This window comes from Etheostoma spectabile, chromosome 3, assembly GCF_008692095.1.
Source record: "Etheostoma spectabile isolate EspeVRDwgs_2016 chromosome 3, UIUC_Espe_1.0, whole genome shotgun sequence".
In the NCBI taxonomy this organism is placed as follows: domain Eukaryota; kingdom Metazoa; phylum Chordata; class Actinopteri; order Perciformes; family Percidae; genus Etheostoma; species Etheostoma spectabile.
Window position 1 is genome coordinate 26942499 of NC_045735.1, and position 16277 is coordinate 26958775.

General features: G+C 41.6%; 3 protein-coding genes across 3 annotated transcripts in view; 1 reads left to right on the forward strand and 2 right to left on the reverse strand.

Annotated features, from left to right (window-relative positions):
* strn4 (striatin, calmodulin binding protein 4) overlaps positions 1-4283 on the reverse strand; it is a 22033-nt gene extending 17750 nt beyond the window's left edge. The window contains 1 exon segment of the mRNA XM_032512127.1: positions 3781-4283. Coding sequence (XP_032368018.1) covers positions 3781-4077 — 297 coding nt within the window. The 5' untranslated portion in view covers positions 4078-4283.
* A 985-nt stretch (positions 4284-5268) lies between these two features.
* fkrp (fukutin related protein) lies at positions 5269-8613 on the forward strand. The gene is made up of 2 exons (XM_032512121.1): positions 5269-5665; positions 5900-8613. The coding sequence occupies exon 2, from the start codon at positions 6015-6017 to the stop codon at positions 7599-7601; it is 1587 nt and encodes a 528-aa protein (XP_032368012.1). The 5' UTR covers positions 5269-5665; positions 5900-6014; the 3' UTR covers positions 7602-8613.
* A 3669-nt stretch (positions 8614-12282) lies between these two features.
* Positions 12283-16277, reverse strand: part of slc1a5 (solute carrier family 1 member 5) — an 8733-nt gene continuing 4738 nt past the window's right edge. The window contains exons 2-8 of the mRNA XM_032512120.1: positions 15148-15190; positions 14971-15039; positions 14678-14844; positions 14264-14497; positions 13884-14078; positions 13569-13703; positions 12283-13401 (exon numbers count right to left, since the gene is read on the reverse strand). Of these exons, the coding sequence (XP_032368011.1) occupies positions 13161-13401; positions 13569-13703; positions 13884-14078; positions 14264-14497; positions 14678-14844; positions 14971-15039; positions 15148-15190 (1084 nt within the window). The 3' untranslated portion in view covers positions 12283-13160. The remainder of the gene's footprint in view (positions 13402-13568; positions 13704-13883; positions 14079-14263; positions 14498-14677; positions 14845-14970; positions 15040-15147; positions 15191-16277) is intronic.

Genomic DNA, 16277 nt, shown 5'->3' on the forward strand with positions numbered 1-16277 from the left:
TACTAGATGCAGAACAGGGTCAAGGCCAGCTTTCTTCCTCCACTGGCCACCCTCCATCTTCTCATCCCCACATCCCCATGAGAGAATCCATGAGCCAACAAGTAGAGCAATGAAAGATTCTGGGACAGTATTCTTTGATGGAGCGTGTCAGAGTGTGTGTGGTATTTAGCTCAAGTATGACATCCTAAAAAGTTGGGCTGGCTGCCTATGTTTGATTAGAAGATGCAAGATAAGCATTGGGAAGCAAAAATACTGCATGTCATGAATGTGTTTGAATGAGAGGAAATAAATGAAATAAACTGAAAAGTACAATACGAAGGGGAGAATTACAGACAGATAAAAAGAAAGGTAACATCCTAAAAACACATTGGAACGTATAAAACAGGAGTGTGTGTGTGGGTGGAGACATACACTGTAATAATGCAGTAGTATATGAATGTCATATGTGTCATATGTGTGGCTAAGAGCGCAGCGCTATTAATTAGAAATGTGTACCCAGGGGCCCCTAGGGCCACAATCAACAGGAAGTGATGTAATCTAGGTCACCAGTGATCTATTCCACACAACTACTGCCACTGTTTATACACTTAAATAGCTAAAAATGAAAATAATACAAGGAGGAACAGGTAAATGTCTGCCCTTTCCCTGTAGAAGAAGAGTAGTAACTTGGTTCGATGTCTGTTTGACTATTAAATTATAATGAGGAACTGGCCACAACAAGCTTGTTCAGGCACAGTGCAGGAGTAGTGTAATTTGATAGAATACACTGAAAAAAGCTTCTGGTGTGCCTGAAGGACGGAGAGACAAAGCCACTGCCACCTGTCCCCCGTGCTGCTGTCCCATAGTCGTGCTGGGACGTCCCACCTTGCCCAGTATGGGGAGGGCCTTAATTCCTGGCATGTCACTGGAGACAAGACACCACAGGTGGCCTTTCACACTAGAAACACACTTACAGAGACAGCACATGTGTTACAGTCTCACAGAGACACGCTAAGCTTCAAATGTCCACGTGGTCGCACAAAGAGTCACATAGTCGCAAGATGATAGTGTTGTGCCATCTTAATTATTGGTGATGGTTTTTGCTGCTGCTGACATCTAAGATTTTGAGTGCAGCTTCCTTACGAATACCATAAGAGTTAAAAATGTCATGTGTAGTCGACATGTGAGCAGGCTATGAACACATGTTTGTACAGTATGGTGCTAACTGCACAGGACATGGCCAGGGGGAGCGTGCTAACTGGCCTTTACAGAGACCTGCCAGCATGCTGGCAACAAAAGCCATAGGCTGTGGGTGTTAAAATGTAAGCTAGGTCAACTTTTCAGTCTGGCACTCCAGCTACCCTCTTTTTCTCTCTCTCAGCACAGGACGTGGTGCTAATTGTACCCATGAAACCGGACCACGTGCAGCAAATACGCACACTCAAACAAAGTTCCATAACAAGCACTAATGGCGTGTCGGACATAGCGATGGCCCGCTTCTGCCTTTCAATCCCACTCGACTATAAAAGCAGCGGACACAACCAATGTGTTATTGTTCATCCATTTTTTATTGAAAGACTCCTATTTTTAGCTACATAAGTTTGAGTAGGGGGCAAAGTGAGAAGCAGAGTGATAAAAGAGAGGCAATGATATGAATTTTTTGTTTGGTTTTGTCAATCTCATGAACTCCAGAATATAGTTAATCCTTATTAGAAGCAAATTGTGGTTAGAGGAGGCATACCACATACTGTATGGGTTTATGAAGAAAAAGGTGAACTGTTTATCCCTTCAATCTAAACGCAGAGTGAAAACGTCTTTGAATGTGTGCATGTTTTCCTAACCTGCCTTAATCCTGGAACAATTTGATGAGTGTGCACAATCTTGCCCAGAAATGCTCTGCCTCACACAGTTACACACATGCGTGTAGGAATGTCGCACAGTACAACCTCTGTTTTCTGCTGTCAGCCTCTGAATAACTGGGACCATTAGGAGACTCATACCATTCAAATATATTTTTATTGCCAATTTCATAGACTCAAATTGATGACCTTTAAACATGTAGCTCTGTTTTTTTTGTTTTAAATGTGTAGTGCTGTCAGTAGCGAGACCAATGACAACAGCTGGTGCTGTCTACGAGTTATCCTAGATTTTGCACCCAACAGGCTTGAACAGGGCAAATTTTAAACTTGTTTTTTGCCTCTAAACATGCTCAAAATGTCATTACCAGTGCCTAGCCATGTCTTTATGTCACATCTACTGCAGTCAGATTCACAGTGTTCACTTGGAAGGAATAACTGCACATGGCTAGGCACTAGTAATGACATTTTGAGCATGTTTAGCTAAAAACAAGTTTAAAAGTTGCCCTGTTTAAGCCTGTTGGGTGCTAACTCTAGCAGGAGGATAACTCGATGTAGGCAGCACTGATTGTTTTCTTTTGTCTTGTTACTGACAGCACTGGAAAAAAATAACAGAGCTATATTTTGAAATCGACCGGAATTCTCCTTTAAGGACACACGCTCAAGTTTACTTGTAGATAGCGTGGTACTTAACTTACAATAATCTAAGACAGTCAAAAGAGTATAAATGATAGTGACAAATACAACTGCATGCCACTATCCATATACTACACCACTGACTCACTCATCAGTGTGACAGGCTCTAATTCAAAATGTGGATTTTCTTTCAATGCCACCAGCTACACAGATATACACTTTTTACAAATATTATGCCTCAAGAAACTTCATCTAAGAAGATTTTGCGGTAAAATGTGATTCAATACATAAACTGCTGGCAGTCTAAATGGTCACCCTGATCCCTCTCTCTCACTGTGCCAATTGTTTTGTGAATACAATCAAATGTAAAATCAAATTATTCCTTATTTTAATGGGAAATTTCCTCAAGTAAGGACACCCCTTGTTCAACTGATGCTTAAATTACTAGGACTATCAAAGGCTGTGCTTTCAAAGGAAACTCACAGCTGTGTGACTATTTTGTAAGATATGAAAACCTGACAATTGTCAACTTACAAACTAGGTTTCCACATAAATGCAAAAATGCAGCCCATCTTAAAATGAGTCTGGTACAGGGATGTTTTTAATGTATGCACCTGCAGGAATAACAAAGAGACACACCTAAACTCTGTTTACATAGCTTTTTTTATTTGCTGGATAACTTGCTTGCTTTTGTAGGCTGACATAGACTTGCCTCTATTATCTAACTTCGTGGTATATCTATATCTTTGTGAGTGGAATCTGAGTGGTTATATGGTCATTTAAAATAATAACTAGCATAATTATAATTTACTCCTGCATACTTAGCAATCTTCACTGCACTATTGTCTCAACCTGTCTATATTGTTTCTATTATTAGTGTGTATTGTTTGTTTTGTTGTTGTTGTTGTTGTTTTTTTGTATGAGTAAGCACGATGTGAGCAATATGATCCAAAGAAAAATTCTTCGTATATGTCCTCATACCTGGCAAATCAAGCTGATTCTGATTCTGATTATTGTATGCTTAAAACCTACTGGTGACTGTTTGACTTTGGCTTTACAGTAGGTGATCATCAGCTGGAGGTCATAGAGTCCCATCTTTGTCATATAACGTTACTCTCTAGATATAGCCTGGTCAATACAATATTATAGGGTGTAATGTTAGCTCGTTAGCATTCTGGCATCCTGCAAGTGATTGATTGTAGGGCATGTGTAACGTTACTGTCACAAAGCTCCTGCAATAACAGTTCTGGCCTTTATTCGGTGTTAACGTTGCAAACACATGCTAAATGATAAACACATTTAACGTTACCCTGAGTTCGTCTCTCTCAGCCTCCCAACGGTATTTCTCGGCCTGGAAGCGTCCCCACTCGTACTGGATGAAGTGAAGAATCCCAGGAAGCGTCATACACGAGTCCCCGTCCTGTAGCTCACGAGCCTGCGACGACCCGGCCATGGCCACGGCTGCTGCCAACGCTCCGGTCGCCGCAGCTGATGTCGGCTGGCCCGGTGCTGCTTTGGGCCCGTTTGGGTTGCGCCCCGCTCCGCTGCTGCTGCCGCCGCCTCCGGAGTTCGGGTTTGGTCCTCCGCCGGATCTATCCGCCTCCATTTTAACCGTTCAACCTTTCGCCAGGATAAAGAGGTGGAAACGGGCAGAGTGTACGAACAATATTAATAAAAAAAAGTACCTCGTACCCTTCTTCCAACCCAGCAGCACTTCGCTATGGACTACCCCTTTTCTTCCCTTTCTCTCACGCACAGAGCAAAATTACTATTCAGTTAGCAAAATACTACACTTCCGCTTCCAAACCTTCAAAGTATAACACGATAATCAAGCTACATTTTTGTAACCTCGTTGCCTATTTGTTCACCAATATGCCGTGTTTAGCATAAAGTCTTACTTGAAAACGTTTGCTAAAGTAACATTAATATACGGCTATTAAATGTCAATCACTCAAAACAAGTCTTAAAATGTTGTTTGCTGCTCTTATTTTGTATATGCCGGATTTGTTTCCTCCTCTTTGCGTTTGCTGTTGAAAATGCTCAATGTCGGCGACAAATAAAGGGCCATGTTTGTGGTAATACACAATGAACGCGTATCAAGGGGAGTTCATTTCCTGCCATTTTGTGAGCATAGATGTTTCAGGACAAGGCAAGGACGGTAAAGTTAGCCAACATTTGATCCACAATTCTGTTTCCGGTTTGAAGTCTCCACAAGACAGGTCGACTCCACACAGGTCCCTCCGGAGGGTTTTGTTGCAGATCTATAATCATATGGACTTGAATACAACACATTTGAATGCAATTATCCAGAAGCATTTTGTCGATACATCATTACCGTATACTCTAACCAGATGGGAATATACATGCATAATAATTACATAATACGCAATACCTTTAATATTGCAATGCTGTGAGGTAGCAAATCGGCAATAGGCCTACAGATTCTGGCTGAAGCAGTGAGTTTCTAGAGAGTCTTTTTAAGACATTAACAGGTAGAGTCCAAGAACCAAATCAGCCACATACATCCACTTTTAGTTTTTTTAATCTACGTTTTATTTTCTCTATGGAAGTGTGAGTATTTTATCACACAGTTTTTATATTGTTGTTGTTCTGATGTTTTTTTTAACAAATGTTTTTCACATATTTTATGCAATGCCAGCTGCAGCAATATGGTAGGCCTACCTTTGTCTTTTAAATGGTAGAGATTAAATAATAGCTCAAGAATATTCTTTTTGTTTTTTTTGCATTTTTGAATGCGGTGCTTTTATTTTGAAGGATTCGGAAGTCAGAAGTCTTTACGATGTTGCTGCGAGCAACACAGACGGCAACGGTGGTAGCTTAATGGTAAATTCGTGCAGTTGTGTCAGGGATAAGCTACAAAGCAATGAAATACTCTGATGCGATTTGTGCGCACGCGGCTGTAGATTTCTTTTTAAAATGTCGGAGACTCGATTTCAACCACAACCGCACAAACATTAGTTAACAATGCAGATTAATCTCAGTGTTTGTGGCTACGGATTCAGCCAGGGTTTGGCTCCTGTGCTAAGAGGGCTGGCTGAGATGGACCACCATGAAATCCAAATATAGTACTACAAAGTTACTGGACATTACGTTGCTAATGCTTCTGATAACACGGCTAATGCATGATGTAATGATTGCCTTGTGAAGAATAAAATAGATCCATCCAAATGAAGGTGAGTTTGTCTTTATTGACCGGTAATGCAGCTTTAGATACATTTGATTTATGAAAGAAAATGGCTAGGATTACTCAATGCACTGCCAGTTTTTTCAAAACAAAGTATTCCTTTTTTACTTTGTAAAGTAGCATGAGAATGTATTTGCCTATACAGTCAAGGTGTCTTCATACAGCTGTTATGTATTGTACACATACCTGGGGATTAAAAGCAAGTTTTTTCTGTCTTTCACAGGTTCTCTTTAACTTTTATTCCTCTACTAATACACAAATTGGGACCTAAGACCCACTATTGGATTTCTTAATTGAATCTTCTCCTGAGAGAAACTGGAAAGTAAACATCAGTTGCCATGCGTGTCAGTCTCTGCCAGGGCCTGTTAACTGGCGCCATTCTCCTCAACCTCCTCATTCTCTACTATGTGTCTCGGGCCCAGCAGCAAATGATGGATAAGAGGAAGGAGCTTGGCAGGGGCACGAGGAGGGCTGCCCTACCAGCCTCTGGCCTGGTGGGAGGCCTAGGGCTACTCGTAGGAGCTGGAGGGATCGGAGGTGAGGCACACAGTCGTGGCCCACGTGTGACTGTTCTTCTTCGAGAGTTTGAGAACTTTGAGAATTATGTTGGGGATGTGGCTAATTCCTTCCTCCGCCAGAGATCTGAGCTTCCCTTCCTGGCTGTGGCTGACACGTCTCCGTACCCTCCCCTGGTGCTTCCAGACGGGGCGCGTCTTCTAGTGCTCTCCCCCAGCCCAGACCAGCCCCCACAAGCTCACAGGCCAGAGTTCCACGTCCAGACAGAGTTTGTGCTACTGGTGCCTGACGGGGTTGAGTTGGAACAACCTCGGGCTATCGAGAGGCTGATCAGGGAGTTGGAAGGCGAGGGTGGGGGGCCTGTGAGGCTGGTAGCTGCACCCGTGCTGGCTCGATCTGCTGTGCAGTGTCTCCACCTTCGGGTGAACCTCAGAGAGTGGACAGCCACCTACTCACCAGCTGCTTCTGGGAGCAGCGGGAGTGTATGTACGGCTTTACAAGGAGATGCGGTTGTCCTCATTCGCACTGAGGATCTTTTTAACCTCTCTGTCCCTCTGGGGCGGCCCCTCTTCTCCTCGCTCTTCGTCCAGACTGCTTTGAGAGGCTGGAAGGTCAAGCTGCTGGAGAGCCCCTGTTTCGCCGCAAACCACCGGCCCCTCTTCAGCTCCGCTCACAACCAGTGGAAGGCCGAAACTCGACTGAAGGAGGCCACAGGGAAGCTCATGAGGAGCTTTGGTCTAAAGCGTCTCCTGCTGCCTGATGGGAAGGAACAGTGGTACGGCTGCAGTAAAGAGACGTCTCGCTGCTTCGGCACTGTGCAGGAAGACACTCCAGACTACCTTTATCTGGATCGCTGGACACCTCCCTGCTGTCTGCGAGCTCTCAGGGAAACCACCAAGTATGTAATCAATATCCTGGAGACCTCTGGTGTGCGCTACTGGCTAGAGGGGGGGACTCTGCTGGGCGCTGTCCGCCATCAGGACATCATCCCTTGGGATTATGATGTGGACCTGGGCATCTACCTGGAGGATGTACCCAACTGTGATCACTTGAAGAACCTGGACTCAGGCTCTCTCGTGGATGCTAACGGCTATGTCTGGGAACGCGCAGTGGAAGGAGACTTCTACAGAGTCCAGTACAGCGAGGCCAACCACCTGCATGTTGACCTGTGGCCGTTCTATGCACGTAACGGCGTCATGACCAAAGACACATGGACAGAGCACAAACAAGACGTGGAGTTCCCAGAGCACTTCCTGCAGCCGCTGGTACCCATGTCCTTTGCCGGCATCACCGCCTACAGCCCCAACAACCACCGATCTTTCCTGGAGCTGAAGTTTGGAGAGGGGGTTATAGAGAACCCCCAGTATCCCAACCCCTCAAAAAAGAGGCTGGACAGAAGCAAATTATGAGATGATAGATATATTTGTTTACACTGAACTTTTTGCCTTTTAAAGCAGCCTAAAAGATGATGCCTGGAAACTAATATGGTGCTAAAATGAATTTCCTCTTAATTTAACCATATCTACAGTATATCACCAGTATAATCTCATGCCTGGTCAAATCTTCTCTATTATCAGTATGTGGATGTCAAGTCTAACCTTGGATTGCGTTTTATTCTTTGTCAAAGTGGTAAGATGCATGAACGCTTGAAAGGTTTAAATCCATACATTAGTGCGTTTACATCAGGCATATCTTCCAGAGTCAAAGACTGGTTTTACTACATGGTGTACTAAATTTGTATGTGTTGTACAGTAAAGTGCATTAAAAATATGACTACTCTAAAGATGATACATACTTTAAAAAAATGTGTTTTGTTGACAGCTACAGTGTACATTATCTTAAGCAGGATTTAAGGTGTAGTACAGTAAGTTTTTTTTTTTCTTTAAACAGGTGTTTTAGGATTTTTTTTTTGTCTGTTGCATCAATTTGCACTGGTTCTTTCAGTTTTGCACAATTTTGAAATGAATGTTATATATCATATGTTATATATCATGTTATATAACATATCAATGCCATTTGGGACCTGATGGCTGTAGTGCTATGATTCAATTTCCATGTGGTTAAATAAAAACCACACTGTCATTCATCCTCATCCATATCCATATGGCATATGTAGAGGATGACATGTTGCTCTATCAGGCCTTAGTATTCAGTAAAAACATAACACTTTGACTGAATTTGTTATTAAATATTAACCCTTAGCTCAAGTATGTGTGTTACTACTGAGCACCCATTATGTATTAACTGAAATTGAATTTCAATTCACTAGATTATTCAAAGAAAAATATTTAAAAGAAGTTGCACGTAAAAATACACCAGATTCTCTCGGTACGACATGCTTCTTGTAGTGTTATCTGTGTGTGATGTATGTATGTGAGGTGTAACTCCAGTTCATGAACTGGCAAAATAAAAGAGTTATAACAGATGAAGATTGTTTTTATTAATTTTGTTTGAGGATTGTTGACGAATCCATTGTAAATACAGTAAATGTGTAATGTTTGTTTGCATTTCTTTTTTGAAAGATTATTTCTTGGGCCTTTAGATAAATAGATAGATAAATACTTCATTCAACCCAAAGGAAATTTTAGGCATTCAGCAGCGAGACAATCCTAACACAACAAACACATGTATCACACATACCTAATAAAATTGAAAATCACTCTTAGAAATGCAATGACCATTGTAAGGTGAGATACTATTGTAGACTGTGTGCAATGATGATAGTGCAAAATTGCAACTTTATTTAATAAGACTAGCTGAAGACGGGGGGGGGGGGGGGGGGGGGGGGGGGGGGGGGGCAACAAAGTGCAGCAAAGGGTGTCAAGTCAGACCTAAACCCGGTCCACTGCGGTAAGGACTGAACCTTAGTAAATGGGGCACACACTCAACCAGGTGAGCTCCCAGGATGCCCCGGTTGCTATCCTTTTTTAACACTAGGTGGCAGCACACACCTAATTATTCTATGGCCTTTGTAACTCCTCCAAGCTTCTGCACTAAGTTGTGTTCACCGAACAGCCTTATGGGAGTTCTTCAGCCATATGGCAGACGCCGGTGGTGAGTGGGATAGAGTTTTATAACAAACAGGAAGGCAGTTGGCTTGTTTGTCAGACAGGTCCAGTGATATAAACTAGCTTCCTTATCCTACTCCAGAACAAATGACCGGATTTAACAATACCTGTCTTTAGCCTGTTGAGTCTGCACACACTCCTATTCCCCAAGGTGTGTCTGCATTCCTCTTATCATTGTGTAACCAACGTCATTCATGTATGGCCTTGTAATAAGATCAGCAAAAACAAAAGGATCTTTGAGCATTTTAAATAGGTTTTGCCTCTCGCATGCTGCTACAGTATGGCACCTGGAACATAATGTACCTATGGAGTAGGGCTGTACAATATTGTTTAAAAGTAATAAATCTTTATCCCAATATTAAATGGCGCAATAAACATATTGCGAAAGGCAAGACACTCCGAGATTTTATTTTTTAGTTGAAAGAATATCAATAGAAAACTGTCACCTTTTTTTTTGTGATGTCCTTTAAATTCAACTCAAGGATTAATTTGTTAAATACAAGTGTTGCAATTGTTGCATTTCAGCCGAATACTGAAAAGCATCAGAAATGCAGAACTTAAATATCTATCGCAAGTAATATTATCGCGATATTCAACGTTCTCGCATATTCTCCTCATATCGTTTAGCCCTACTGATTTCCTGATGCAGAGCTCGCAGCAGAAAATAGGGCTTTAACAAAACAAAAGGTTCCAATAAACAGCCAAAAGACAGCCAAATAATAAAAAAAAGGCCTTTATTATTTAAACCCTAAAGTTTTTTTGAAACACAGCCCCACTGTAATACAATCACAACTACCATGTGCATACACACAACAAACGTTATGCTCGGACCAGACAGACATTCATATGGTGAAAGATCTCAGAAAGGAATAAGAACATCGTTAAAACCTTCCATCATAAAACGTCAAATAGAAACTAAAGCACAATAGTTTTTTGAGGCAATGGTTAACATTTAAGAACTCTGAGGACATTAAACTAAAAATGATGAGGCCTCTGGGCTGCAATGATTTCCTAGATTACCATCATGGAAAACTCAGCATAACTAGTACTATATAAAGCCGATAAAGAATACAGACTTGAGACATGATGTATATATCATAAGTACCACATTCCCCCTTCATTTGGTAGAGCTTTGAAGCTTTAGTGCATAGTTTCTGCCGCCACCATGAGGAAGTCTAAGTAATGACAACAGAACTTTCGTCTCATCCACGATACAAGCCTTCCATGACCGCGCACTGCCCCTCCCCCCACCCAGTTACTAGTGGCCAAGGAGGACACGGAGGATTTAAAAAAAAAAAAAAAAAAAAAAACGTGATGACTCTTCAGAAGAGCTCATCATTTTCACTCGTGTTTCTGCGCAGGAAAGTCACTGGACAACAATCTTCTGAACACAGCCTTACAGAGAAATCCAGAGAGAGTTGTGTGGAGCTGATCGTCTTACTGAGCTTTGTAGCAACTCATTTGGCAATGGCTAGAATGTAACGGACGTTTATTAATATCAAAAAGTTACGCACTAAAGCTTTAGCCAAACAGTTAAAGATGATATGGATGGAAGAGATAAACCTTGAATACAGTACAGTTAATTACAGATGTATACATACATAGCATATGTTATTTGTTGCACTTTATATAAAAAGTATATATATATGCTAGCTACATATCTAAAAAAACGTACAGTATATATAGCTAGCATACATGTTGCATTTGAAAATAGTGAGCAGCCAATACAACTCACCCTTGCTATGTCACACAGTCTCCATTCTTAAAGTTTCCTACATGCTCACTGCCAAACTGCAAAAGAAAATTCCAAAAGACCCCCCAAATGGAGGAACCTTATACACACAGCTGAGACCCTCCCCCATAAGTGTGAAATTAAACCAAGAAAAAAAAATTAACGGTAACAAAAAATATCAACCAGTTATCAAAGGACTTAGCTGGCAAAAAAAAAAAAAATGGAGTTATTAACATGTCAAAACATTGACTAAAATGTCTTTGGATTTTGATTAGGGAAATAAATATGAACAAGATATTCTGATGCATCAACAATGGCATACAGGGAGGTCTAACGTTTATGGTCATCACAGCCAAAACATGAATGGGTTTAAGTGGAGACATTCAGCGTTTAGGCCTTAACAGTCAAAACAAACTAGCATTCCACTGCTGCTATTCTGTGGACATAAAGACCTCCTTGTAGCGGAAGGACTTGTTACTTTCACATCACACTTTATACAAATCACAAAACAAATTGTCCATAGACTGCTTTAAAATCCATTTGTGCCTTTCTTAGGTGATGGAAGCAACAGCATGGGTAAAATGTAGGTTGAAAAACGCATCTTCTTGGAAATGTCATTCAATGTTATCCGGAGTTCTTCGATCTCCTTCCTGTTTCGCTAAGTCGATGTGTGGTTTTTGGTCTCGTGAATATTAAGAAGCATTTAAAAAGGACAGACTTCAAGCTATAGTTAAACCTGAGGTTAGGTTGCCTGCCATTGCACTGATGTCCATTAGAAGAGGCAGAAATGCACGGAGGTCAACCTGTAGCCATGCGTGTTGACATCATGTGTCCTTGAGAAAAAGTTACTTCATTTAGATTTGGGACGTTATTGAGAGTATAATTTCCCATTTTGTGCTATATTCTCACAATGACAAAGGCTTTGTGCATAAGAGAACCATTGGCATGCAATAACCTCAGATACAATAGAGCTACGTTTCCACCAACGGTCCGGTTGAGTTCATTTTGTTAACATAGGAGCAGACTACTAGGGGCGGCCCCTAGCCCACCCAGTAAGAGCGGGCCCCCATAGGCTGAGGCGGCCCTTTGCTGCGCGTCATCCCCCATCTCTCTCCCACCTTTCCTGTATATCCGTTGTCACTCTTAAATAAAAAATGCCCCCAAAAAAGAAAAATCTTTAAAAAAAAGAACAGACTACTATAAGCCTTCAACACCCCCCCCCCCCAGAAAAAAACATAACATGTGCCTTTTGTAATACATCAGCCATTTTCACGCAGTATATGGAATGTAGTTAAATTTGTGCCATATGTGTTACATACGACAGATCAACTACAAGATACATGAAAGTGGCCATAACTATGTACAACAAAAATACAGACAATGTATGTTCATATCCAAAGCATAGGATTCATTTCCTATGAAGATTGAATTGTGACAAAGTTGGAAAAAAAAAAGGGTTGACCTAACAAAAACACAAAACAAATAATAACAACAATAATAATAATAATAATAATAATAATAATAATAAAAAAAGGTATTGAATTCCAGAAGAAGAGCATGAAATCTGCTTATGCAGACCGGGTGCAGCAAGCCGTGTGGTGGTCCTCGTCAAATTTAGGGTCGGACATTTTCCTGCTTTCTACCTTAAAGTTCCTAACAAAGTAGTAAGTACCAGTAGTGTACAAATTGGTAACAGGGGGCCAATAGGTAACTACATCCACGTAACTTTAATTTATCCTAAATTAACGTAACATTTCTTGTATTTATTAATATTAGATCTGCCTTCAGCAACATCTGGCAGAGGGTCACTGATCCAGCCTCTTGACATCCCAGTGGATGTACCGTATATGGCAAACAGCTGGTTCATACAACTTGGTCACATTGTAAAATTCTGACGTTAAAATTGACGAGGACCAAATGCACCATTAGTAGCCAGACTAATGTACAACACTGTCCATCAACAAGAAAACAAGGCATAATATGCATTTTTCAATTCCCCTTTGATTTGTTACCCAATTGCTTAGAATAGCGTAGAGGAAAGAGAGCTTTTCATTGAATCACAGTGTGCATGCCCATCCTCTTTTCTTCAGGGCAGGAAAAAGAGAAGAGGGGGTTTGAACCTTAGGTTTTGCAGGAGTGTCGACTAAGCGTGTTTGTCAGCAGCTGGTTTACATGGCAGACTCTTTTTCACTAGACAGAGCCTGCGTAGCACCTCCTGCACCATCCCACCCACCTCGCTTCTTGATAAGCGGTGAGTGCTCGGGGGCAGGAGCGGATGAGTCTCCCCCCAGCCTGACCTCGCTCAGCTCTGCGCCCTCCTCTCGTTTGGACGTGCGGTCCACAAAGTGCTGCAAGAGCCCAGCTCCAAAGGCATCGCCCTCTACATTCAGCACTGTGCAGGTACGGTCACTAAAGAAAGACAGAACGGATGGCATGCCATTTTAAAATAATGATATTTAAATAATTTGGTCAGGGAGCATAGTAAATTGGGATTACATCATGCGGGGTATGTCATAACTGTTGCATGGCTGTCGTGCTCTATGTCCACTCAAAACACAAATACGTTTAGTACTCACACGAGCCAGTCAACAGCCAAGATGAGAGAGATGTCATTGGTGGGCAGTCCTACTGCTTCCAGGATGATGGCTAGGGTTAACACACCACCAGCAGGTATACCAGCTGCTCCAACACTGGATGCTGTAGCTGTCACACTAACACATTTGGAGGGAAGATGACACAGTTAGAGCAGAGTATGTGTGTGCGTATATATATATATATATATATATATATATATATATATATGCATCATTGTATACTGATTGTATTGAACGACCTGATAAGTGAAGCGATTTATGGTAGTTGTGTAACTAGGCATGCGTTTCAGGACTTACAGGATGGTAATGACTTGGATGAAGTTAAGAGACGTGTTGTTCAGCTGAGCGATGAAAACTGCAGCCACACACTGGAAGAGAGCCGCTCCGTCCATGTTGACCGTCGCACCGATGGGCAGGATGAAGCGGCTGATGTGCTTGGATACGCCGTTATTTTCCTCCACACACTTCATCATCAGGGGCAGAGTGGCAGAGCTAAGACACAAGGTATGTGTGAGTGTGTGTTCGCAAAAAGGTACAATATGTGCATGTGTTTTCGTAGAGAGAAAAAAAAAATGTGTGTTTTAGAACCGAAGCTCCTCAGTATTAAATATTTAACAATGAGAGAAGAGACGAGTGTGCGGGAGAGTCAGAGAAGTGAGCAGCAGAGAGTTAATTACCTAGAGCTGGTTCCGAAGGCGGTTGCCAGAGCTGTGAATATCCCCCAGAGGAAGGTGTATGGGTTCTTTCTTGTGATGACAAAGTAAATGGCAGGCAGCACGATAAGGCCATGGATGGCATGTCCGATGATACAGCAGGCTATATATTTTCCCAGACTGGCAAATAGTTCGCCAACATTCTCCATCTCAACAATCTTGCCGGCTACAAGGAACATGATACCAAGAGGGGCATACCTGTAGAGAGACAGGAAGTGCAGAAAAAGTTGAAGACAGATCATTACTTACCTATGGTTTTTGAAACACAGGGCAAAGAAAAAGTCTCTCGTATTCAAGGATCAAAAATATTTAACATGGAGCGTCATGCCGATTATATTCAAATTCATCCTAACCCAGAACCATGCAGGTCTTTCTTACCACATGATCCAGGAGACCAGAACCATGGTCGCCTCGTTGAAGGAGTTGAAGAATTTGATGAGGATCTCTCCTTCCTCTCCCAGTTTCCTCAAAGCCACACCAAACACAATAGCAAACACTACCAGACCAAGAATGTTCATGCCATCCTGGTCCATTCCAAATGGCACCTAGACACACACATGAAGAACACAGTCAGAACACACACCGATCCACCCCCATCTTCACTCTAGAGACATATCATTGTGTCCTTAGTGTATTTGTGGTCTGTTTTATCTGCCATTCACTTTTCTCACCTTCTCCACTGTGACATTAAGTTTTCCATCGGTGCCATTATGGGTAACCAGCTTGTAGGTGGTTGCATACTGGATAAGAAAAAGTGTTGCCCAGTTAGTTAAGTACACTTATCATCTTATCTAAAGAAATAAATACAATTTCCAATTGTAATCATAGAATTGAGATGCAGTGCTTACTGATTGAAAGGCAGCAGACACCAGGTTGGAGGGAAAGATGTTTCTGTGGAGAACAACGTACAATTCAACAATACTTTCAATTCTTTTCCTCAGTGTGTACCAGATACCTTGGGGAAATCCCATAAAAAATGTGGCAATGAAAAACGCGGCCATAATTGAAGGGAGAGAAATTACATGTTTGGGAAGTGAAGAGCAAAATACAATACAAGTGCTTGGGCCTTGTTTGATTTTCTCTCCATCCTCTGGGCATCAGTGATGGTTCAGATGGAATCACAAGGTTGATCATGTGGAAATAGCTGAGAGAATTGAAATAATCTTGTTTTTTCACTCTGCCCCCACTTCTAATTGCTGTTGTTTTATTCATTCTCCACTAACAAGTAGGCTGCAAACACGCACACATGTTGGTACATAGGTCCAACTCCATTTTAAATCTCTCAAGAAGTTTAGAGTAACGAGGCATTAACTTCAGAAGCTCTTTCCAACTATTAATTCCCTTTCATTGGAACCATAATGCTTCAAAATCAAACATCATGTGACTGTGTGGCTACATGAGAAACGCAACTGGATCACAGGCTGAATTCTGGTTGTGCTACAAAGACAAAAAGGCTGCCAGACTACACTTTATTTGGATATTCAAATGAAATCTGATTACTCAAATTGTTTTCAACGGACAGCATGACTGGAGAAGAGACACTATTGGCGTCTGGTGTGTGCGCCAGTGTGTGTGTGTCGGCACGCCGCCGCAAAACTCCAACCGGCAGAGGAGCAGAAGAAAGTAGCCGCACCTTCGCCAAAATTAAGGCTGAAAAAAAATGTACTCGCCATGTGGCAGATAGCCACATATTTAAAAGGTCTTCCAGTTCTAGTGTAAAATATTCTCTAGAAATAATAGTTTATTCATCTTTAATAGTTTTCATAAATGAAAATGGTCTCAGAACAACAATATCGTTTATTTCAATCATTTCTGGGACAATTTATATATTATTTTCCGGCAAAATTTGTTATCGTGACAGGCCTATTCCTAACGCCTCTTGATGTCGGATACCAATGCACATGGCACCCTTTAAATATGCACGCTATGCTAAATTTATGGTATGTTCAGTAATTCATATATATATATATATATATAT